Source organism: Battus philenor, unplaced genomic scaffold (genome assembly GCF_028537555.1).
Source record: "Battus philenor isolate CCGP_79_NKW_IND1 unplaced genomic scaffold, ilBatPhil1.0.hap1 SCAF_22, whole genome shotgun sequence".
In the NCBI taxonomy this organism is placed as follows: domain Eukaryota; kingdom Metazoa; phylum Arthropoda; class Insecta; order Lepidoptera; family Papilionidae; genus Battus; species Battus philenor.
The window spans coordinates 6,547,427-6,573,503 of NW_027181685.1; the positions used below are offsets into that span (position 1 = coordinate 6,547,427).

At 30.4% G+C, this 26,077-nt stretch overlaps 2 protein-coding genes across 2 annotated transcripts; both read right to left on the minus strand.

Annotated features, from left to right (window-relative positions):
• Positions 1-203: 203 nt before the first annotated feature.
• p (WD40 repeat domain-containing protein pink) lies at positions 204-8,190 on the minus strand. Its single transcript, XM_068766855.1, has 5 exons — positions 7,988-8,190; positions 6,424-6,534; positions 4,385-4,621; positions 1,153-3,405; positions 204-779 (listed from the first exon to the last, which is right to left on the minus strand). Exons 1-5 carry the CDS (start codon positions 8,078-8,080, stop codon positions 429-431), a joined length of 3,045 nt encoding a protein of 1,014 aa, XP_068622956.1. The 5' UTR covers positions 8,081-8,190; the 3' UTR covers positions 204-428.
• Positions 8,191-8,919: 729 nt separating this feature from the next.
• LOC137923597 (hemicentin-1-like) lies at positions 8,920-24,651 on the minus strand. The gene is made up of 17 exons (XM_068766816.1): positions 24,446-24,651; positions 23,513-23,735; positions 23,253-23,387; positions 21,890-21,979; positions 21,102-21,230; positions 20,168-20,333; positions 18,138-18,313; positions 16,890-16,959; positions 16,255-16,415; positions 15,621-15,792; positions 13,885-14,133; positions 13,571-13,643; positions 13,266-13,468; positions 12,420-12,597; positions 11,737-11,831; positions 10,640-10,793; positions 8,920-9,043 (listed from the first exon to the last, which is right to left on the minus strand). Exons 1-17 carry the CDS (start codon positions 24,649-24,651, stop codon positions 8,920-8,922), a joined length of 2,604 nt encoding a protein of 867 aa, XP_068622917.1.
• Between the last annotated feature and the right edge of the window lie 1,426 nt (positions 24,652-26,077).

Consider the following 26,077-nt stretch of genomic DNA (forward strand, 5'->3'; position numbering starts at 1 on the left):
TCATCTAAATTGCATTTCGTATTAAAACGAGAAAAATAAAAAAAGCATAAAATTTTTTAACTAACATTTACAATATATGTCTCATCTATTCATTGCAGTGCCAAGCCATAGTAATTTCTATAATAATATCAGCTTTGCTCATTAATTTTAAAAACAAAGTGTAAATGCGTACATCCACGCCTTTTTAGTCACTTCTTTTCTTGGGGGTACGCTAATTCGCGAAAGTTATATGTATAATTTTTTATACCTCGCCCTTGCTACCGTGTTTTAAGGAAAAATCTTGCAAATATTTTTTTAATTCAAAAACCTTTTGCTAAGGGTATCAAAACAGATTTTTTAGTTTTTAAATATTCGTAGCTATATTTCGATATTTACGAAATGTGCCCCTCAAAAACTTTAAAGCCCTATGTATATCTATGCTCATATAATTACTGCAAGGTACAAGATGGACACAGTTTGATTGCGTTCAAATCTAAACAGGCCCCATGAAATGTGTCGCCACATTTAAATGTCCACAGACCGCCATCTTTGATCAAGAAATCGTTTTGCAAAGGCAGGCCGCACAGTGAACAATCGTTTACACCGTCAAGTACATCAAACATGTTATTTAATATATCTTGTAAATTAAGACTTTTCATTTCTTCTTTGGATTTATATGTAGAGAGCAATTTCTCCCGCAATGGTTTCAAGCCCCAATGGGTGGACATCGCTGCGACGACGAGAGGCAACGCAGTATTTTTCACATGTCCATTTTTAGCGCATCTAAGGAGCTGACGTATCTGTAATATAACGATATACAATTTTAATTATATCATGTACAACTCGTCGCGATTGAGCAAATTCTAATCCAAATATTATCACAAACTAATGTCAGTTTACAAACCAAATCATATACAGGGTGATTTGATGTAATTGTAAAAGTTTCTAAAGGATCAATCTGTAGCTCCTTTAGTAACCATTAGGGTATGATACACTCTATGCAAAAATCAATGGTTTCAGAAAAAGCAAATAAATTATTAATAATGTAGTAAGAAAAAGCAAGCAAAACTTTCAATTACTGTTTACTATCTATCCCTGCACACTTACATCCACATCTCTATTCAGTCACAAAAAAATTACATCTCATCCTCTACAATTATTTAAAATAATTACCTCTAGTCTAGATTCTTCAAACTCATATGAACTGTATATAGTATCTACAAGCTGTGCAACAATTGTTACATCATATTTTTCATACATAGAAACAAGCAAACATGTGTGATAAAACTTCATTGTCACAGCTCCTATGTCAATCAAATTCGCGTGTTTTTTCATAATTTCAATTGCGTTCTTACCACCGACTGACTTTATAATTAGAACACCTAAATCGTCCCAACTTAACATGTCTTTCACAGATATTTTATCAAACTTCTTGTTACAGTTTAGACACATATTCGCATATAACACAGAGTACAACTGTATTGCACGGTCCCAGGTATCTAAAGTAAATTCTGGAAGGAATGAATGTAGCAAAGACTCGTCCAGCATTTGAAGAAGTATCCTTAAAACATTCAACAGGTCCTCATTCCTTCGTAAATACAAAATCTTTCTCCATAAGTGAGGCATTTTTTTACAAATATCATAGCACTGTTCCCTAGTTTGACATGACCATTGTCTCTCTATGAATTCGTCTATTAATTCTGAGAACACCGGTGTTTCGTTAGTTCGTGCAAATGGTAGGGGAAAACCACATTCACAGGCCATATTTGACAACTTATAGGTTTTCACATTCATTGATATGCAAGAGTCAACAAAGTATTTGTAAAGTACTTCATCTTTTATAATGGCATCCAACAAATCTCGCTTGTTAGGAGATTGATTTAAATATGTAAGAAAAATGTTATTAGGAACAAACTTAGAATCATCTAAAGCGCCAACTGAAATACAATATTGCTCCAACAATAACATAAGGTCATAAATTTTACTAATATCACAGGCATAGTTTTCAATTATAGAGGTTAAATTCGATTGCTCTGATTCCTTATTCACTAAACTTAATCTATGATATTGATAGAGCGATTTGCACACTCTTTCATTATTTACAATATTATTGTCTATTTGTATGGCCTTCTGACTAGATTCTTTAAAAATAATATCGTTATCCAATAGTGAAGTATGGTCAAAGTTAGTTTCCTCATATGATACACTCCTAGGTGGTGTTTCCTGTCTTTGGATACTTTTTAAGACTGAACTTTCCTGAATATTTTGCTTTTCAGTACCAAAGTATTTAACTTTCTCCTCTATGTCTTCCCATTTCTCTTTTAACATCTTTCTACTTGAACTAAATTTGTCTGACATTGCACTGCTAATACCTTTCAAAGTTTGCAATGTATCGGGATGTTTACTTGTGAATGAATTATCTTCACTCATTCTAGTTTCATCATTCTCGTCTAACATTGTTTGAGTTTGATATGTGTTATCAACAACATAAATTCCCGATTTCATTTGAGTTGCATCACTAATCTTTAAATTTTCAATCTTTTCTAAAATATTATCTATACTATCCAATAATTCTTTATTTTGCAACTTGTCCCGCAATCCAATCAAAATATGCAACTTAGATGTTAGATTATTAGAGAGCAAATAATCACTGTACAAGGCACATAATTCAGCACAGAGTATATATTTCTCATCTAAGTAACATTTAGCTAAAAACTTATCAATGTTCATGAATCTCAAATGAACCAGAGAGCCGTTACTGAGCCATATATATAACGTGTCGTGATATATTTTACAGTCTATAATATCAATATATTTATCAAACCACATAGTATTATCAACATCATTAATGTTTAAGAAATATATGCCATGTTTATGGAAAGAAAATATGGCACCATTTATCCAGTAAAGTTTAGAAAAATTTACAGATTGTCCAATACTGTTTTCATCTAAATTTTCGAAAGAAATACTTTCAGTGTCATAAGATTCACTTGTCACTACTTTTAATGGTTGTTTGGCTAAAACTTGCTTAAACTGGTGTGTTCTCCTAACCATGCCGTCAACAGTGGCTTCCCATAATCTAGATGAAGGCCTAGCACAATATATGAGAGTATTAGAAAATTGTTCGCCAACTGAGAACCCAGCTTCACCATCCACTATATTGTACTTTTTTAATTCAGCATAATCCTGTTGATTATTTTCTGTAGTTCCATTAACCACAGATTTATCTGTAGTAACAAAACAAGCTCCAAATTCTCCATCTCGCAGTTTCTGTCCAATCTGCCTGTATTGTTCTTTAATAATATTACAAATATAGCAACGTGTTATAGTTGATACAAGCAACATACAGTCTTTGGTATCTAACTGACATATTCTTGAATCCAGACTCAAAATTATTTGAGATGAACTTTGAAACATTGTTTTAGCCTGCAATGTAAAAAATAATAAGCTTAGATTATTGAAAATGAATGTATTTTTTTAACACAGTGAAACATTAAACAGGTTCTTAAAAACAAAATCCTGCAAAATACTACATTTATCTCAGTCTGTCAAGACTGAAACTTAAAATATTCATTAAATTAAAAATAAGATACTATAAGTAAGCCGATTTCATAAGATTTTATATTTTTTTCAATGATTATGACAATTTGTTCTTCTATCTTAAATTTTTGATAACATTACTTCATAAAATTACTTGAACTTCAATCACAGAATAGTTGTTGTGAATAAACCACATAGCAGTAATGATATAATGAAGGCAAATGATGTATCAAATTAAAATATTACTTTGAATAAGGAAATGAAAATAAATAATTTTTTTAATTAAAGATTATCTTTATTAAAAAAAAATATTTTTACAAAAAGAAACTAATAATTTACTAACTATATACATTTAACATCCATCTACTTATTTATTAGTTGATTCTTTTATTATTCTGTCTAGATCATTTCAAATAAAAAGAGGGGTGAATGTGTAGTTCATTTATCAGCAAGAAGCTTTTATAACTATTTCCGCTCACCTTGTACAAAGTGGTCACTCCGAAAAATGTAACATAATTTTTTTATTACAATGTGATAGGTAAATAACTTCTGGCTGTACAAAAGTCTATAAGGAAGGATAGTAAACAGTAGATAATTTTAGTATGTAGTAATCCAAATTATGAAAATAATCTTTCTTACTATATATTTAATTTCATTATGTTATTTATATTTTTTAACCCAATTGATTTTTTAATAGGGCTAGCTATACATAATCCCTTTAAAATTTTCACATCTATAACAACCATGTATGTGATATTTATGTAGGACAGATTTGTAACACAATAAAAGAAATAAAAATGACTGAATAAAACCAAATGATAACCATAAAAAAAAACCTTGTACATATCATAAAATATATACTCACAATAAAACTCTGTAATTGTAATACTGACACTCTTCCAACATCATCACCATTAAAAAGCATGTTCCCGCTCCAAACCATGGCTGTAATTTCATTTCCATGATGCTCTTTTGAGGCTGTGGATGAATGCCCTCCACTAAGAGTTTGATCACATCCAGTAACTGTCACTACACCTTTTCCATTAGCAAATCCAATATGTTTTTCATCTGTGGAAATTGCTAGGCGTGTTATAGGACCATCCTGTAAATAATTTTAAACAAATATTGAATATTTTGTAAAAATGGCCAACTACACTAGAATTCACATGGATTTCAAATAATTCATCACGATATATAGATATAGGCAATTGTATGAATTTTTAAATTTGCCTATTATCTAAAACTATCACTGTCTTCCAAAGACTTAATTTCTAGCATACAACAGTTTGTATGCCATGCGTTATTGCTGTTAGTCCAGAGATTCTTGCAATTAGGATCAATTCCAAGTATCTCTGGACTAACAGCAATAACATCACCACATAATATTGTATTAATACAATTGTTTGCAGTGCCCCAATGTACTTGCTTTGTAAATAGGTTATTAAACATGCTACATTGCAGAAATCACATCAAGATGAGCAAGAAGTCAATGTCTGAAGTTAATAATAAATGAAAAATATTTAATGGTAATTAAAATAACTACACACAACAATTAAGTGACAGCTCATTACAAGTAACTGGAATTGGAGACAATAATTTGTCCAAGGTTTCATGATAGCATTGTCTTTTCAAGAGAAAAAAGAAAATTTTTATTCCTTTCTTAGCTTAAAATTAATATAGGCAACATAAGAGTGCCAATATGGTTGGTTGTTACCTTTGCACTTTTTATTCAAGTACATCTGTGCACTTTATTAAATGTTTTATTCATTAATAGGTTCATAACCTTTTAAAGATTAGTACCACCTTTACAACAAAAATAAATTCCATCACCCTGATTAAAAATATTACACCATTAAATATTATAATATTATTAATAATTTCTGTTAGCTTGTGTCACATCTAAAAGTAAGTTTTTTTCCTTTCCTACTTTTTCAAATGGATTAAGTCTCTGAGCTCAACCCTTTTATGTTCAACTATACTACTACTACTACTACTCCGCTAGCTCAGTGACCCAAAGTGGGTCTTGGCCTCCAAAGCGAGAGACTTCCACTTTCCTCTATCTTACGCCTTTGTCTGCCATTGGCTGACATTCAATTCGCGCAAGTCTGCCTCAACGTATCTACAAAACCGTAATACGACCAATATTGATGTATGGCTGTGAAGCTTGGACGCTAACTTTTAAAAGAAGAACAAAAACTGTTAGTGACGGAACGCAAAATCATGCGGAAGATCTTGGGACCAGCGAGAAATCACGACGGATCTTGGAGGCTCCGAAAGAAAGCCGAAATTGAGACTTTAGTAGCACAGCCAAATATCATTGGCGAATATAAAGCTCAACGAATCCGCTGGCTTGGTCACTTGGATCAGATCAGAGCGTGAAAGTAGCGTACCTGGAAAAACCGAGGGGTCGAAGACCAGTGGGTAGACCCAGGTATCGCTGGATCGATATTCAACTATATATAACATAATCATTGATATATAGCTTTGAATTTATCTTTGATTTTATTTAAAATGGAGGGTCAAGATATCTTTTCTTTGACTTGAACTAAAAATATATTTAGTTTTTTTTATATTATATATATAATGTTATAGTCTCCATTTTAAACAACTAAATAAAATTTAGTCATCAAAAAACATTTTATTTTTACACTACTGCCAACGGAAAAAGTTCCAGTGTCTATGAGTGTAGTAATGTCTATGCCAAGATTATAAGACTTATAAAAAGTGCATTTATATGTTTCACAATTACTTTTTGATAAAAATCCTATCCTATTTCAACATTATATAATGTCCCATAGTTACAGAAGGTATACAAAAAAAAATATATACATATTTTTTTACATCAAATTAGTAAATATTTAGAAAGTAATTTAGTCATAGTTTTTAACAAAAAAACATACACACCTTGCTAGGTATCAGTTGTACAAACTCACAGGGATTTCTGTTGTAAATATATATACCGCCACTTGTAGCTCCAAATGCTATCAATGATTTTGAAATGTCAAAGCATGTAAACTGTAAAAATAAGATTTATTATGATGATACCAGATATAGGATAGTTAGATAGTTGAACCTGAAGTTATGTTTTGGCTGAGAAATTATGGAGCTTTAATGAATTATTAATAGAAAGATTAACTAAATAAACTATTTTTGGTGTCTCTACCTCCTCGGGCAAAAACTAATATAACATATGTATAACATAAATATAAGATGACAAACTCATCTTACACAAGGAGATATGTTATCACTAAGAAAGGTTTTAAAATAGGAAAGATATTATAATTGTACCTACAATGGAAACCATTACTCAGTTATAGCTACATATATACTGCAGTACAGCTAACTTATAGTACAGAACTTTTCGGTAAGAGACCTAGTATTTCTATAATTTTTATGGCCAGCCATTACTTCTCACAACTGCAATAAAGGGTGGAATTTCTATATAAAATAAAAAAATAAATGTAAATATAGATACATGAATACAATTTTCTCCAATTCAACAAGCTAAAACAATTGGCAACATAGATTCTTTTTTTTATTGTAATTGTTATAATAAAACTGACCCAAGATGCTATAAATAAAATGAATGCATCTTATCATACTCTACTCTGCTATTTTTAAACAATACAAAATTATTATTCTAACATTTTCATTCTCAATATTTAAATGATGCTACACCAAAGTGGTTAACAATTTCTTCAGGTTACTATATCTAATAAACTCAAGCCTTTAGACATTACACACATTTTATGTGTTTTATAAGCATCCCAGGGTGTGAATGGGCTTATTTGCACATGATTTACATAGTTGCCACAATTTTTTATTCAAATTTATATATACTTAGTAACAATAAATTGCTTGAAGTAAACAGATCAAAATATATTTTAAATATATTAATGATTTTCATACATATGCACCTTAATATTTAATAACTTAGTGCCATTTTATATATTATGATACAACTATTAGACTATTGCTCAAGTAACCTTGCGTTTTAATTTGATGTAAACCTATTTATTATTTAAAGAATTCTAAGACTCGAGCAAGTGAAATCCAGTGCTTAGCAGTAGTTAGGCATTAGTGTTACCTTACAAATGGTTTATCACTGGATCAATTAAATAAATATCAATATGAAGAAGTATTGTTATTGTATGCAATTACTACAGAAACGACCAATTGTTTAAAAATACTGAATTTGACACATTATTCTTGAGTTGAAAGGTCAGAAACCTTCAAGCACTATACATGTGTGTTTTTTATATAACATATTCTAAATAATCGCTTTAATGGCGTATTTTACTCTCACATAGTTGCTTTAAAATATAAAGACGGTATTGTCATCACATTGGAAATTAAATGTCTATAAATAACTTTGGATATCAATTACACGAATAATTTTTATACAATATTATTAGAAACTAGTGTCACTAATAAGAAAATAACTTGATTAAATGCCAAAGCTTCATACCTTTATACGGTGCACATTTTTTATGGGATAGTTAATAATTTCTGTAATATCGGGAAGCTCTTGCAATATATACGGCGGCAGTTTACTAGTCATGTTTTATATACATTTTCCGTCCATAATAAAAAATACAGATGCTTTTAAAATAAACATTAATCACTTTGTCTCCGTTATAACCTAAACTTAAAATTCTCTAAAAATGAACCAGGGACAAAACAAGCACATATGTAGCAAAGATAGAAACAGATGACACATATGTCAGATGAAAAATTGTACATTACATGCAGATCGAGTTATGATGTCTAATGCATAGGTTTAATCATGAAATGGTTTTTTGATAAAAATATACATTACTATTATTACTTATAAAATATTGTTGGCGTATGTTGGATACTAGTTGAATTTTTCTGTTGTGTAACTTCATGATAAAAATGACCAAAATCTTTTTTGTGTTACATTTTACATTTTAATTGTTTGTTGATGTTTATATCCAATATTTTTCGAGATTTTTTAATGACTTAATTGCTTCTTGTCATTGAAGCAGTTATGAAAGAGGAAATACCAAAATGACTTTAGACTTAAAAATTAAACACAATTTATATTACAACAGTGGTAAGTAAGCGGTAAGCTAATATTGCAGCTAAATAATTGCTACCGGCCGAGACGAGTTTACTACCTCTCAGACTCCCATAAGTCGAAATGTTAAACACGTATTGAATGATAGCCCAAGTCAAGGCATCATGACATGGCATATTATATATCAGTCCGGAATAGCGTCCTCGAAGTAGCTTTTGAGATAACTTACATAAATCAGGATTCAACAATACGCTTCGCCTTCCCTATTCTGTCTGTCTAGATGCGGAAATTGTCGTCCAGAGATATAAATAAAATAATTTAAAAAATAAAATTACGGTTGAGAAGAAAGTATTTATTTTTTACAGTACTTTAACCACAATTTCAATTGTATCAGAGCCCACATCGTTTTCAGCCAAACAGATATATGAGCCCTCGTCTTTTTTAGAAATATTACTTATAATAAGATTGTTTGTTCTTCCTCCTCTGAAATAAAATATAAAAATGTAAACAATGTACATTATAATATTTCGTTTTTTAAGAAATATGGCAAACATTGTAATTAGTTTATCACCATTTTACTATTATTCTTTTCATATTTTTAAAGTTAAAACTATTTTATAAAAAGAAGACTATTTAAAAATGTATTCGGTTTAGTTTTTATTTTATGATATAGAAGGAACTCTGGTGGCCCCATTATGAATAATGTTGGTGCCTCATTTAAAAATTACATTAGGACATATAAAAATATATAGAATATATTGAATATAAGTAATGATGATATGATATGTGATAGTGTGATGAAAAAATGATGGTAGATAATTTTAAGCCATTTGTACAGTCTGGACAGGCAAAAATCTATAAAAAACCAAACGTTTCTACATTTAGATGAGACATCAGCTCACTGATAGAAAATGAATTGTGTACTCCTTTGTGATACTTTTTATAACGTAACTAAACAAAACAAATTTTCTATGGAAACAAAAGATTACTAGAAATAAAAAAGTGAAATGCCCTGACAAGAAAGAACAAGAAAAGTCATCGTAAAATGGAAGTTAAGGTTGAGCAATTAAGGAATATTTTGTGTATGATGAGATCTTAAGGTTATCATTCGCTTTGAGCTTTTATTGTTGAGTAAATAATAAATTCTTTACTGACAACAGCAATAAACAACCAATTATTCATATTTTTGATTGATATTTAAACAAGAATGAAATTTAAACAACTGGAATTGAACAGAAAACGTGTATATTTTCAATATAAATAAAATATTGTCTACAATATAGCAGTAAGTTATCGAGAAATATTGCGTTTGTAATATTAATTAATTCTAAAAAAATATCTTAAATTTTATGCAATATATATAAAAAAACTCTGACTTTTAATTAAATACTTATCCAACTTAGGGTAAAGAATTGTATGCAGAATGATCTCCAAAAATTTCTTAATCGTCTGATAAATTTAAAATGTTATTGATTTTAAATTATTTTAAAATCAATTAGTGATCCTTATTGACCTTTTGGAGGGTACATGTCGGCGTTTATATTGCCGACTTATTGGTATGGCATAGTTAGGGATGAAACGATACCATTGAAGTATGGATACTTGTTCAGTTTCGGTCTTTAAGTATGGATACTTACTCGCATTGATCGATTTTTTCATATAAAATTTTAAATCAAATAAATGAAAATCGATCAATCCCATTTACGGAATTAATAAAAACATTTAATTTTATTTTGTCACGAAAAAAGGTTCCAAAAAGACTTTATGAACAAAAAACCCAGAAAAGCTTTTTATATATATGGCTGTTAAACGATCTCTAGAAGCAGTGACTGTTGCGTCTGGTTAGGAAAATAGCCTTTTGCAGGTTAAGATATATACGTGCTTGCATAAAGCTGGATATACAAATTTTCATTCCTTTCATTCCTCGCATTAGGTTGGTTTTTAAAGAGCAAACTGGATTAGCAAATAAATTGAAGTTTCATACTGTTGAAACGGTACATCGGATTTTTTGACAAATAACAAGTTGTTTGCTAAATATTTCTTACCAATATGCCTAGTCTTAAATCAAAAGTTATGTACCTGTTCATTGTTGTTAGTGACGAATTTAATGCTATAAACTGCCACGTTGTATTAGGTATAGGATAGCCATAAGACACATGACAAAGTAAGTTTATTGTGTTGCCTGGTTTAACAAATTTGGTTCTTGTTGGGGGAGGGTTTATGTACGGCGGCTCTGAAATAAAACATGAAATAATTCAATTAAAACTTGCTATACTTGCACATAACATTAATTAAGTTTTGTTTGATCCTGTCAGAAATAACCGTATGACTTCTTTTTTTTATTATGTTCACTAAACTGGTCGATTACACATAATAAACACTATAAATAAAATTTACTTAAAATATACATAAAAATAGATCAAGTCTTTTTGGATTCGTACACTACATGCATAAAGAATAAAATCGAGATTAAGTTAAAGTGTGATTAACAATCAAACGTTATCTACAGAAGTAATTATACCTAGCTTTATTATTCAAAAACTATTTTTTTTACCATGTTATTATAAAATGGACACATGCGTCACATCAGCTAGTAGTGATCATAATTAGTTAGCTGTGCAGGGAATCGGATAGTCACCCTATTTTTTAGACAGCTATTGAAACGAGGCACGGCAAAATAAATTTTATACAAATACTATAAAATATAAAAATTATTAAAAAAGGTAAATGTATTTACTAACATCAAGTAAATAATTAAAATCACAGCTTAAATATTAAGTTAATAATAATGATTATTACATAAATGGTAAAATGCGAACGTAATAAAACTGTAATTATAGAAATAAAGTATATCCTTTTTATAATTATTAATGTATACATAATCAGTGATGATATGCGAATCCGAGACGTGGTCATTTACTGTGGGCCCTATAAGAAGGCTTGAGGTCACCCAGAGGGCAATGGAGAGGATTGTGATCTAAGTCAGTCAGTTCTCGAGTGGTGACCACGGCGTGGGTAGGCTCCCCACCAGGTTGACTGACGAAGTGGTTAAGGCTGCGGAAAGTCGCTGGATGTATGCAGCGTCAGACAGGTCATTGTGACAATCTTAGGGTTACACCTAAGCCTTGCAGTGGGTGTCTATCAGCTGAAAAAAAGAAGAAGTAGAAGAAACGTACCTAAAACAATTACAGTAGCCGTACTTTCATCCTTTCCTAATGGATTTTCGGCGATGCAGTGATAATTTCCAGAGTCATTGGCAAATGCTGTAAAGCTAAAAAAAAATGATTTATTTTATTATATTTGTTTGATTATTTGACCAATATTGCATTGAATTTTCCTATAACAACAGTGAAATCTTGAAAATTTTTAATGGTTTTATATTAATGTATTAAACTAACATACTATGAAAGTAATAAATATTTAATGAAATCAGGCGTTACCTTGCGGAAGTCCATCCTAAGTAAGAAAAGGACCAATATTTAGCCACTTCCGCACATGCAGTGGTAGCTGATAAATGCATATGCGGCAAACAATGCGAATAACACAAATGCCACCGTTAAATAACTCAACACGTGTTTTACCTCTCCATGGGGCATCTTCAAGAGTTATGTTACACCGATTAGTGCCAAACACAGAGTCTCTCTGTTTTTGGCACTAATCGCATTTATCAGCGGGCTGGCGGGCGGTGCACTTTGTTACACGACTGCCACTGCATGTGCGGAAGTGGCTAAATATTGGTTCTTTTCTAACAAAGTAATAAATGTTACGTAAATTTAAAAAATTTTTTTTCTTTGTTGGCACATTTATGGCAAGCATAAGTGTGATTAAAAATAATGATTAACTGTAAATAAATTTCCACCTAAGTGTATTATATTCGTCTATTTTGTGTCTTTGATCAAGCGCCACTTCAACATCTCCTTGCGTCATTGTCCATGTAACTCGTGCTGTTGGGTTGGCGTCAACTTCGCATGATAATTTAACATAGTCCTGTTTCTTCACCGTTATGATGTTATCAATATATTTTATTATCGGTACATCTGTAACGAACAAAAATTTTTAACATAATGGTCTTTACTGTTAAGCTACTTGCATCACAGGAACATATATTCGCACAATTTTCTTAGTCACTATCTCGGTAGCGTATATAAACGCGGCTGCAAATATTTAACTAATAATAATATACTTCCTAACAATATAAGATCACACTGGCAAGCATTTGTAGTGACTAATTGTTGCATTGCTTGAATGCAATGACCATTTGTTTTTTTTATCACTGGTAAATGAATTTATTCGTGACCAACAAGAAAAATAAAAGAGAAACTACATACCCGTGTGAAGATTGTGAATTGGTTACAAGTAACCCAAAATTCAAATATTACCAAACTGTACTAAATTACTGATAAATAATGCTGTTTATTGATTTAAATTAAAAAAAAATATTATCTATTTTTAAATTACCATATTTTTTAAACGTTTTAATTATAATATGGTATATGTTAAAGAGTATAAAATATATTGAAATTCTTAAACATTTGCTTCAAATTTCCACACTAATAACTCCGTCAATTTTAAAAACAACATGTTTATGCATATTGTTAATTCAGAATGTTAAAATTAGAATTAATCTAAGCTTAAAGTGGCGTGATAAATAACTTTGAAAAAAAAAAACACCTTTATAATAAATTAAAAAAAAGCCTGAACTAACATTGAACTTCAATCGATACTTCCTTCGCATCCGTCCCGAAATCGTTTACTACTTCACATATGTAAACACCTTTATGTTTTGTTTTCACTGATAGAATTTCAAGGTAATTGTCTTGGGTGTCTACCCCTTCTGGTATATCTTCAAACCCGTTGTTTGTTTTAAATTTCCAATGTAAAGTTGGCATCGGTTTACCTTTCTTAATACTACAAACAAATTAATAAAATTTGTAAATTAACGTCAGGTTTTTACAATTCATAGGGTTATGTAATGCGATAAAACAAGATGGTAAATTTGTAAATACTCACATGCATTCAATCTTTACTGGTTCATCAAGTTTCACCACGATTTCAGAATTCTCTAGTTCTACCTCTGGTGGTTCTAAAATTTATTTTAAATTTTTAATACTTTAACGATTTTAAACTTTTTAATTTTTAAATGCACTGCGTTATCAAAATTTTATATTAGGATATTAAATGCTTACATCCATAATTTTTAATATTAAGTGTACTTTATGTATGCTGCCTGATTAATGTATTGCGATAATCTAATGATATAGTAAATATACTCAAACAAAATCTCTTTTATTAATAAATCAATTTAAAGAGAAAAATAACATTACCTATTCCAGATATGTCTACTATAGCAGTGTATGTTCTTGTTTCAAGTAAGTTACTAATTTCACATCTATATTCTCCTGTTTCATCCGTTGTCATTTCTTTTATTAGAATCATATTTTCTTCAGGCACAATTTCAAGGCTCTCAGAGTTTTCCACCAACGAATCATTGTGATACCAATTTATTGACGCTTCTGGATAGGAATCAACTTCGCAGAATAATTTTCCTTCTGTTCTATATTCAAATGTTGCATCTTGGAAATATTTTTTTTTGTTAGTTATGCAGGATGATTGGTTATAAATACATTGATGTAATAGCTTTTAAAAGTTATCCAAAAATAAATTACATATTTCAGAAATAATAACTAACTTCATAAAAATTTGTAAGTAAAATTGTTTTTAAAATTCTGATTACTACATAATAAAATTAATAATTGTTTACTATGTATTCCCACAGAATTTGTACTGCCAGAAGTTATGAACCTGTTGCATTACAATGAATCAAATATATTAATATAGCATATTTCAGAGCAAACAGTTTATTAACACTGATTAGAAATAGGTGTAAAATCTTTACAGTTTTTTTGCTGACAAATGAGCTGTACTACTGATATTCACTAGGTCAAAGCTTTTACATCGATAACCAATCGTTCAGAGTATAATAAGGGTACGTTTTCTCATAAACCGTTATTTTGATTCCAGATAATAGAAAAAAGTAAGTAAGCGACGAAGCTTACTACATTAATTTTATATCGCGTTTTTTTAATTGCACTTTTGAAGGTAATAAAATGGAAAGATTATTATATTGAGAATCATTAATTACCGATCAATTTAAAGATACGCTTACTCGTGCCTAGTTTCTTGAAAACAAAAAGTTAGTCAATGTCTTATTAATTGTTAGTTTCTTGGTTTCGAACAATAATCATAAATTTTCAGTTATTGCATTTTCATATCAACTGTGTTGATTATTAATTCTACAACCTCACCAGATATGTTTAAATGTCATGTTACATAGTTATAAGACAAAATATAAGCCTACGTAGGATAAACAAGCTATAAGGAAAAATCGACACCAAACGCATTTGTTCTCTCCTCTCGCATGGAGCATTTTCCCCCATGTAAACGCTTCCTTAGCTTGTTAAAACTATACTATAGCTATAGGGTGTGTGTTTCAGAAAATTTCAATCTTAGCTCTGGCGAAGATAGTTGAGTTAATATGATATTTTAGTTGCTTTCATATTTATTTATTATAAATATTATGTGCACGAAAAATAAATATTAAGACGATTAAAATAACTTAAAATTAATCCCATTTTATAGTTATCAGGTTTTATTATCCATGAATGAACGTATGACGTGAGATTTTAAATCAAATATTAAAAACGACTTTAAAAACTTGAAAGCGGCTTGAAAAAGACGGTTAATATTTTGTTTTCATTAAGGCATAAAAAAGGTTTTCTTGAAACGAAAAGGTGAAATAATTGCGTGAAAAATGGAAACTACAATAATATTCTACACCCATACACACCACAGAGTAAACAAAGGCACCTGTCCCTTGCAACAAATGTTAATCAATCACAGTATTCAAAGTTTTATAGTATCAATAAAGAGATCACTCATAAAAAAGGCTTAATTATTTTTTATATTGCATTATATGGGCAATAGTTTTTGATATTACGAACTCTACCGATCAGTAAAAAATAATTATGTTAAAAAAGTAATTTTTATAAAATGCTTTTACCTTCAGGATATTGTTTAACATCGAATGTAAAAGTTCGGTTGACAAAGAGATCCATTGATAAGCTGTTTTCGCCTATCTCGGATTCACATTTGCAGATGATTGTGCTATTTTTGGTTACCTCCTGAATATACGCGTAGCTTATGTAGATTGATTTTGTTTCAAGGAGAGCATCCTTAAATAAAAAAAATAAATAATTGCAATTAAAATGAATTGCGTTTTAATTATTTTTGAAATGTCATTTATTTCCAGGTGAAAATAATATCTTTTTATACATGTATAAAAAAGGAGGGCTATGCAGAGATTTTTCAAAAAGTAACTGTAACATGATCCAGGCTTGGCAGGTTGCACTGGCAATGAGTTGACCACAGCGGACAACTCAGATAGCCGTCGGAGCCTCGAGCAAGTGCAGCAAAGAAAGTCCATCTACAAAGTGGACAGACGATCTTATTAGGCCACTTACAACAAGTTTTATTGGAAATGTATGAGGGAGGCTGAAATGATCATTATGATGACTGCAACCAGCGCCATCCGACCAGATAAGCTCTACGATAGAACAGCTATCTATGTTTACCAAGTAGGAGTTCATATCTGTATTAAACAATTGATCGCTTGAATTATATGAAACCAAACTTACCTCCGACTGAATAGTTGTACCCTCCGTGTCGTACCAAGTAATTGTTGGTTTGGGATGTCCAGAGACTTTGCAGACTATTGTAAAATCAGCTTTATAATTCACTAATGCCGTTGCAGGTTCGATCATTAATATCTTAGGTTTTTGTACTAAAGGCGCTTGAACTGAAATAGGAGATAATAAATATTGAATATTATTTAATTTACGAGGTCCCCTGTCCACTTTGTGGTTTCCGCTCTAAAACAGTGACAACCTTTTCTGTGTGCTTTGCCTGCTCACTCTGCCACCTCTACACGCCAATGAGAAGGTCGATGACTTAAGTTTAAGCAAGGATCTAGACACTTCCGGAGCGTAGACCTTTCATTGGCCCGTTGAGCGACAGAGAGCTTGTCAATGAGGCTCTGAATGAGAGACTACCTTTCTACCTCGTAAGTCATTTTTAGTAACGAACATTGATCATAGACTTTCGTGTTTGTCTGTTCATGTTTGTGTTGTTAACCTGGAGAGTTTGATAGCTTCATCGGACATAATGACCCAGGTTCCGCGAGCTAACTTTCGTCTTAAAGCACTAAAGGATATTAAATTAGAAGATGTTTCGTAAGGTTTTAATGTATTTACAAATAAAAATTTACACGTACCGTACGACTGTGGATACAATGTAGTTGTCGTTCCTTTAATAACTTGATTATTTTTATCTCGGCAGTTAATCTAGAGAAAAATATAACATTATTATTATTGAATGAAAAATCAACTGTTGCTCTGCGTTCAGAGTTTTCGTATGATTCGCGAGTAGTATTAGAAATTTAAATATGCTTAGATACTTTAGTGACTAAGTTTCTTAATCATCGTAGGTGATGACATTTAAAGAGGTTTTGTTTGAAACCTTTTCGATCGTTGCTTAGTAAAAATACGAACAATAAAGTTTTTGCGAAGGATATAAAATATAAGAAAAAAAAGGATATAAAAAATAAACTGATATTCGATATTATAATATTATCTTAGTCGTTGTTACATCTCCAAGGTATAGGCCTCTCCCAAAAATATTATTGGCGATATACCATAATCGCTTTGGAGGCTGGTTGGTTTATCTGGAGAACTGAACCCGAGATCGCAAGTCTCAATACTCTACCACCGGGCTGATTACCACAGCTCTGATCATCACAGTAGAAACAGAATATAGAATCTATCCGCTTTCACTTTAATAATAGATTAATTAAAATACACAAATAAATAACATATTAGCAGTTCTCGAATTTAAAATAAAGAATTTTTTATTATATATATATTATTATATATGTTATATTTATACATATCTATGTATATTTTGTTTGACTTTTTAACACATCCTGTATATGGTGTAAATCTTGTTGAGTAACTTTCTTCTATGTAGGATTTAGATCCTTTTGTACGTCCACACTAAGTAAATAGTGCTAAAGGCGGGAACTTCGTCGTGTAACTAGTTTTTATGTTTCCTCGATAAATAAAAATACTATATAACAAAAAAGTTTAAAAACAAACATGAATGAAATTTAGCGAAAGAAAATATGTTTAATGACATGTTTAAAACTGTGCAGAATGTATAATAAATATAAAAAATGTTTGTTTATTTGACGTTTGTTAAAATATTTACGTTACTTTTTTTAAAGATGATTTGAACTTTGTTTTTTGCACGGTTAAGTTTTATCCGTGTATAATTTTGTTGTTTTTCTGAAATAATAAAATATTACTTCTAGTAGACTACAGGAAAACAAAAAATCTCAATAAAAGTTGTGTTATCAAGACTAATGAAGTCATAGTATTTTTTGAATAAATTTGCCCGTAAAATAGCGCTTTTGTATATATTAAACTTTGCTGATATAAATATTTATAAAGTATTAAACTCTCACTGTGATCGTAAATGGTTTCTCTGCGGCGAAATAATCCTGTGCTAAGTATAAACCGCGACTTCTATCTACAATCTCAAAATGTATCTCTTTTTCGTCACCGCCATCAACTTTCACGTGTATTGAATCAATTATCATAGATATTTCTTCTAATGCAATAAAAACGTAGCTGTTTGAATCTGAAAGTTAAAGACATTTTATTTAAGCTAATGTCGGTCGAAAATTTTATATATATACTATATACAGATAGATTGTTTATATATTGTTATGCAGATTGATTAGTTGGTATATTAAAAGCTTAAAGCTTTTCATTTGTCAATGAAAAGCCTTAAATCTTTTACACCCTGTTTCCAATTCAGTACAAATCAGGTCCAATCCAATTAACCTTAATAAACTCTGTCATAAACTACATTCAATTTTTTTTTTTCTATTCGAGGCCAATAAATTCTAACAGTACTTTCCAGGGACTTTCAACGCCCCTTCTTATAATATAATATTATATTATATTATATTATATTATATTATATTATATTATATTATATTATATTATATTATATTATATTATATTATATTATATTATATTATATTATATTATATTATATTATATTATATTATATTATATTATATTATATTATATTATATTATATTATATTATATCATGAAATATTTGACGGAAAATGATCTCTACGTTCACATTCCTTTAAAATTTTGATCTCAAACTCGTCATATAGCCACCACAACCAAATTATTTTGAAAAGCTTTGTAACGTTCTTTTTCTGTTGATACAACATTCATAAAAATCTTATTCGTCTAAAAGAAGTGTTCAATTAATTTATTGTTCATCTATTTATTTAAATAAATAAATGAAAAAAAATTTTATTTTCCCATTCATATTTAAAAAAACATAACATGAAACACAGAACATGAAACACAGACATAAAATTCTGTAAATAATAATTTTTTTTTTGAAAAATATTGATCAGAATAATACTACAGTAATAATACTACAGAAAATAATTTAAAAAAAAATCATATAATGCATGTGACCTGAAGAAACCGGTTTAAAACTGGTGATTTTTAAAATAACAATTTGTTACTTCTTTATCAAAAACAAACATTCATAAATTATACCTTACGGAGTATCTTGAAAATTTCAAATATGAACTTATGTTTACTACGTTTATTATAAGGACTTAATATTTGAAGCTCGTTGAAACTCTGAAATCGACGAAATCGATTGCTTTGGTAATTCCTGTCATAGTTGCGAAACACGCCGAGAATGTGTTTAGATATGATTTGGGTGACAGAAACAGCGTTCTAGCCTCCCCGCTTTCAGGAGAAACTATTAACAAAATGCTAATAAAAAAACCACCAATTACAGAGTATAATGCTACCAAAACCGTTATACCGCTATGCCAAAAGGATGAGAAGGAAAAAAGCACAAGAGCCGCCGACGAGCGTTCATAGCGGACTGATGGAATGGCACAGCCGATATATCTCCCGTCTCACCTCTCGCATACATAAAAGCGATTTAGGAAGTAATGTAATTTTCTATTGACTTGGTGTCACCAAAACTATTTAAACCAATAAAGACTTAATAACGATTACTTTATCGTAGGAGAAATACTTTATACTAATATTATCATTCTATAAATACTGTTACTATGCTAGTGGTGTTATTTACTTCTCTCAAGTTTTTTTTTAAATATAAGCTGTAAATATTTATATGTATTTTATTATGAGAGTGTTTTTTTTAAGAAATTGTTTACTTAATGACATAAAAAATTAGATGTTTCCACTGTCCGCTTTTATCTCTCTTGTTGAGTTCCTAAAACTCTTATCTTTCGACAGTTTTGCACTCACACTCGATTGTATTTATAGCACCGCTTATCTTTAAGAACGGAATTAACCGTATACATTGAAATTAATGTACGAGGTTATACGTTCTGTTTCATTTAAGGAAAATTATTATTAATTTAATCTTGTAGCTTAATTTATGTTAGTTAAAATAAATGTTTAATATGAATAATAACCTGGCATAGGTTGGGTACTCGTCTCTTTTAAGCTTCTTGGGATTTTTGGTGAAAAACCGTATAGGAATACCAGCCGTCTTTCTTTATAGATAGTTACTATTGTTCTCCCCTGGCATAATATATTCAATGTGTAATATCCAATATGTGGCCCAATGATACGAAAAACCTGTGTAAAACCACCAAGAATAAGAAAAATATTTAAACTCTAACGTTAAGAGTTCAATACTTAACTGTAAATAACAGACATCATAATCATCATAAGTCAGGTAGAAATTGAACCCTAAACCTCCCAACAGATTTCCATAAAGACAGGTTAGATTTGGCCTGCATTTTTTGACTACCGCATAAGGTTTGTGGGACCGTGATTTTAATTCCAGAATATTAAAGCCCCAGTGGCCATTTGTTCTGCACGCTATGTAGCTTGGTCCCTGCCACTTCAACTTACTATTTTGCTATATCGGTTACTTCTGTTTATGAATCTCTTTATTCCTGATTTGATTTAGTGTGAATGTACCCTTCGCTTATATATTCAAGTTCCTGTACCGCGATCCGAGTTTATCGACTTACGATTATTATTAGATATTTTATATCTAATGACTATTGAGTCACGTAATCTCTCTAAAGTAATTATTTCTATTTTGGAAATAGTGAGCCATCTTTTGAGGCTTACCCAATTGACTAATTAGATCATATTAAATTAGAGAGGCCCGTTCTCGTACGAAAGATTTAATTTAACTGGTGAATGTGGACATGTGTTAATAATTTAATTGTTCAAAGGATGAGGCTAAACTTTTTGTGTCTACGAGGTCTTGTACATTGGAAAACAGCTTGCACACCGCGTTTTGTCAAAGACGGTGAACGTTATTGACTTAAACAAACTGACATGAACAATAATATTAGTAAAATTAAATAAAGTGAATAATGCCACACTTACTTTTGTTTTCCTTGTGTTCACAATTTCTTCAATACCTGGTATTCGACTAACAGTGTCTGTAATTTCAAAAGTCGAGTAATCCCCAGAAACTGCTATAACTAACTCTGTTGTGTGTTTATCAGCTGTAAACTAAAAGTTGTTATTTGTAACATTTCGTTATAGTTATTAGTTGATTAATTGTATTTTACATTTGTTCTTCATGCTCGGAATCTGTATTAACAAACCGACAGTAATATAAAACGCTTCTATTGCTTTTCCAACTCATTCTCTTTTCCAAAAACTGTACAAACAAAAAAATTTAAGATAACATGTTACAATAGTGAAATGGAAATTAACGTTTTATTTTCGTGCAATTCTCTGTACGTCTATGTGGCTTTCATGAAGTTTTAATTAGAAGTGGCAGAGGTCCTAATCTAAATCTCTTTTTAGGAAGCTCGAGAGCTCTAGGAAGCTTAGGTTCATATAGATGTTTCATCTGATTGAACAGGAGGTTACTATATTGCCTTAATTTCATTCATAGATTAAGTAGGCTTTAGGTAGAGCGCATACGATATATATCTTTAACACCATGTTCGGGAGCAAGACTCGAATTCTCTTGAACGTCTCAGCTCGAACTAAATGTTGTTAAGACTAATGCTTATAAGCATTAGTTATCGCAGCAGAATGAAAGATTGCATGATAGAGAAACCCGATCTTATTTAATATCTATCAGCTTGGGCTGGGATCTGTTATGACTCTAAAACACATCAATAGCTCATGCAGTTAGTTCAAAGACAAAAATCACTTACCGGAATTTGCTTTGATCCAATATAATATATTTTCTGAACTTGGATATCAGTCCAAACAGTTTTAATTAATTCATTCATTATTTTAAATGCCTGAAAAGAAAAAGAAAGAGAAATACGTAAAAAAGATTGTTTAAACTATATGACATATTTGTAATAGTAAAATTTGAATATCTATTTTTTGGCGACGTTTTACGAGGTGTTTTGAAAAACATGTCTTGACACCTTAATAATTTAGACGTGCAATCACTGACGTGTCACTGAATAATTAATGAATAACACTTTTTACTTGCGCAAGATTTGGGCTTCGTAACTATTTGCATGGTTAAAAAAAAAGGTAAAATAACCTGTGTTGTGCTGTAACCACTAGTGGTTACAGCACTTCTAATAACTTGATAAACGATGGCATAACTTGGGAATATCCCTACGTTATTTTAACTTCTTTTTCATTTTTTTGTTTTTGATATTTTCTAACATAATGTAATTCTCGGTTTCTTTCGCGGGATATTCTTGGATCTTGGGAACTGTTAGTAGATTCAACTTGATGTAAATAATAGATGTTATCCATAGTACGACGTATAAAGAATTTTTTAGCTTGAATGAAAAATTGATTGGTTTTATTGATATAAGAAATAAATGATTTGCTTGCAGCTTCAGGGCTTTACTTCACATATTATTTTTAAATGAATGTTCATTTGTAATTTGTACCTTTTTATGAAATAATTAAGAATAAATAAGCTTTAATTTAAAGTTTAGATCAGTTTTTAATGTAAATGGTTTCCCATCTATTATCTACGTATAAATCGTTTAGCATTGCATCATTAGAAAATGATAAAGTTATGTTGACTATTGTTGCCATGTACATCAGTTCGAGTACTGACTGAGATTATTTTATCAATTTCTTATATAATAAAATAAAATGAGTACTCAAATTACCTAAAGGTCATCCTATATACAGAATAATCGCTTTTAGGTGTAAAAGGGTTTCTTTTATCAGCACAAATCATTAAAGCTTTTTCAATTATTTCTTATCAACATGTATAAAGTTATAACTCTGAAATATGTTCCATTACTTTTTTTCTATTGAAATGCGAGAGACCAACAACTTCTGGCGTTATAAAGTCTGCAGGGACATATAGTAAATAATAATCAATTTTAATATGTAGCAATCTTTTATATTAATTTTGAACACGTTATTTATTATTTCTAAAACAGTTGGTTTTTGGACAAAGTGTATGATCCATTAATTGAATTCAAATGAGATATACATTCACCCCTTTAAAGCTTTTTCACCTATAGCCTAGTATTATATTATTTAAAAAAAAAGAAATCTAAATATTAACAATTTGGTAATAAAATATCTTACCTGTCTAAAGTTACTTAATTCAAGCTGGAAAACAGAGCCTGAGCACATTTGGGCGACGTCGAAATAGGTATCTGTTGTACCCATAACACTTTTTCTACCAGATGGAAAACATTCTCCGCTCAGAAAAATAATAACCTAAAAATGCGTTTACAACACTTCTTTTATACGTCTTATATATATTTTCCTATTTGGTTTTCACTATATACTTAACGAATTATATTATGCGATGCATTTATTACAAATTGAGTAGATGAGAATACCTGATTGTTTTGTTTACGACATAAATTCTGGATCGAATCTAATGTGCTATAGTTTTTTGGGTTTCCGTCTGTGAAAACAAATATGTGTGACTCCGGCATGCTGGATGATAATGCTTGTTCAATTGCCGGCATTGACATCTCTGGACAATTGTTATTGCCGCTCACTTCTATCATATTTATAACTTCTATCAGTTTCCTTGGAGAATTCAAAACTATAGGTATGCTGTAATCTATAGAATTACAAAGAAATTACAGTCGATTGTCTTATTTATTATTTTAAGTATTGTCTACCACTATTTGTGTCTTTATGTGTTTACGAAACAGACATAAGCATAAAAGTCTCTTACAGACTAGTTCCTCATCGACAGCGTAAAGATAACAACTGAATAACCCAATTAAAAAGTAAATATTAACTAAATTTATAACTAAATTATTCTTCTGAAAAACACTACAAAATAATATTTAAGTAATTTGCCAATTTTATCAATTTTCAAGTCCACTACATTGCTAACACTTATGATTGGCTATATAGATTTTTAAATCTAGCCAATTACAAGAGTGAGCGCGACTAAAGTCTTGACTCTATCAAGATATTAGCGAATTTACACCCACAACTTTTTCGAAAAGGTGGACAGAGTGGTCAGGTTACATTTCAAATATAGCGGGAAGGAGCAGTAAAAGCTTATTTGAGACAGTCAGCTAGGGCAATTGGTTATATTTCTAATTGGTTTGTAGTTAGTAGTGTTAAACATAAGTAAGGAATAATGTGTAGTTTTTTTGTCATTTCGAAGATTAAACCAGAATCGAAAGCATTTATTAAGAAAATGGGCTAATTTCTTGAGAAAACTTGCATTAAGGCCGACAAATCAAAAAAAAATTAAATAATTGTTTGAAATTATCAAGAGTTTGAAATTTGTTCAATATCTTAATGGCGACCTACCTGGATCATTGAATGGCACCAAGATGTATTTATCGATGTCAAGTAAATTATTAACAACTGAATCTATGTAGATTTTTAACAAATCTACTTCCTCCCGCATCGACACAGTTGTATCTATAACAAGTGTAAACGATTTTTTCGCGTTGACCATGGCTGCCAAATATATTATTAACCATATTGGCAAGTATTTAGTTAACATTTTAAGAACGTTACACAACAACATATACTTCAGTACTAAAAATTTTGCAAACCGCATCTCGTGTGCATAATTATCTAACATCATACAATGTAATAATTGTTAAAGAGAAGCACTATTACTCATAATTAATTACGCTAATATAATGTAAATTAATACTTACATTGAGATTTTGTCCAAAGGAAATTTCCTTTTCTGTCGTTAATAAGCATAAAGTAGAAAGGATAATACGTGGACCTCCATATGCACATAAAATGAAAAGGGATGAAAGAGTAATTTTTTAAATAATTGTAGGTAATACTAAGCCCACTTGCAAATATTATTACAAGGAGAAATCCGATATTTTTAATTTAAAACATTTATTACTGGAATGTGTATTAGTTTATACATTAATTTAACAAAAGCTATAGATTAAGCTCATTTAAAGCGATATCCGTTGTTTTTGAAAAAGTTTTTAACCTTTGGAGCCAGTTATCAATAAAGTCACGCCTAGTCTTCAAAATTTATCGCTGTCATGGATTGTTTCAGGAATTTTGAAATTTGAATACCATGGCATTTAGAGCATGTGATACTATACAAAACTGACCATTAATCATTATTAAGGTAATTAAAATCGGAACTAGATAACGGGAATTCTTTAGTTTTAACGAAGTCCGAAATGTCCATTTTCAAATACGTGTTGATGGAAGGAGCTTTATAACCTGGTGCAGCCTTCCTGAAACGATCATTTTTGATTATGAAATATGGAGTTATTAAGACGCATTACCACGCTCTTAAGAATAAAATATCTAGATACATTTATAGCAATGTGATAACAACTTTTTTATACAAATACGCTTCAGTCTCTCCTTTATAGTTGTGTCCACTAAAGCATGGCTAAGGTAGGACAATGTAAATACTATCTGCTACTTAATCTCAGCCGACTAATTAGATTTCTTTAACAGAGGTATGAAAATAAAGTTACTTACTTAATTATAAAATGTTTTTATTCTACAATCTTCCTTCGTGGATCGTTTCAGAAGTTGTTTTTGTGTTTATGATCCTATTTATTTTCAAATTATCAGTTGAGTAATGATCTGTGCTATACTTAGTAGGTCTTTTAAAATACACAACAAAGTCCATTAATTTCTTGGAACTTTTGACTGTTTTGATTATCTAGTTTTTGTTTAATAGCTCCCGTTTTTGGGGGCTTCACGTTCCCCCTGCTTTGTGTGGGTCAGGGACCAGGACCACCATGTTTGTAAGCATACTACTTGAATCACTAAGCTGTTTGGTACTACTCTTATTGAGCGAACAGTCAAGGCATGGAACAACCTACCGGCGTCGTTGTTTCCTGGTAGGTTCCAGCTAGGTTTCTTCTAGATAAGCTTTTAGCATCGTAGATCTTATCATCACTTAACATTAAGCGAGACAGAGGTCAAATGCTTCC

Coding starts and splice junctions, on each gene's coding strand:
- p (XM_068766855.1), bottom strand. CDS start 8,080: ATGACTAGTAAACTGCCGCCGTATATATTGCAAGAGCTTCCCGATATT. Junction 6,535..7,987: donor AAAATGTGCACCGTATAAAG/GTATGAAGCTTT, acceptor TTATTTTTACAG/TTTACATGCTTTGACATTTC. Junction 780..1,152: donor TTGAAGAATCTAGACTAGAG/GTAATTATTTTA, acceptor GTTATATTACAG/ATACGTCAGCTCCTTAGATG.
- LOC137923597 (XM_068766816.1), bottom strand. CDS start 24,651: ATGTTAACTAAATACTTGCCAATATGGTTAATAATATATTTGGCAGCC. Junction 23,388..23,512: donor GTCGTAAACAAAACAATCAG/GTATTCTCATCT, acceptor ACGCATTTTTAG/GTTATTATTTTTCTGAGCGG. Junction 10,794..11,736: donor GGCTACTGTAATTGTTTTAG/GTACGTTTCTTC, acceptor GTTTTATTTCAG/AGCCGCCGTACATAAACCCT.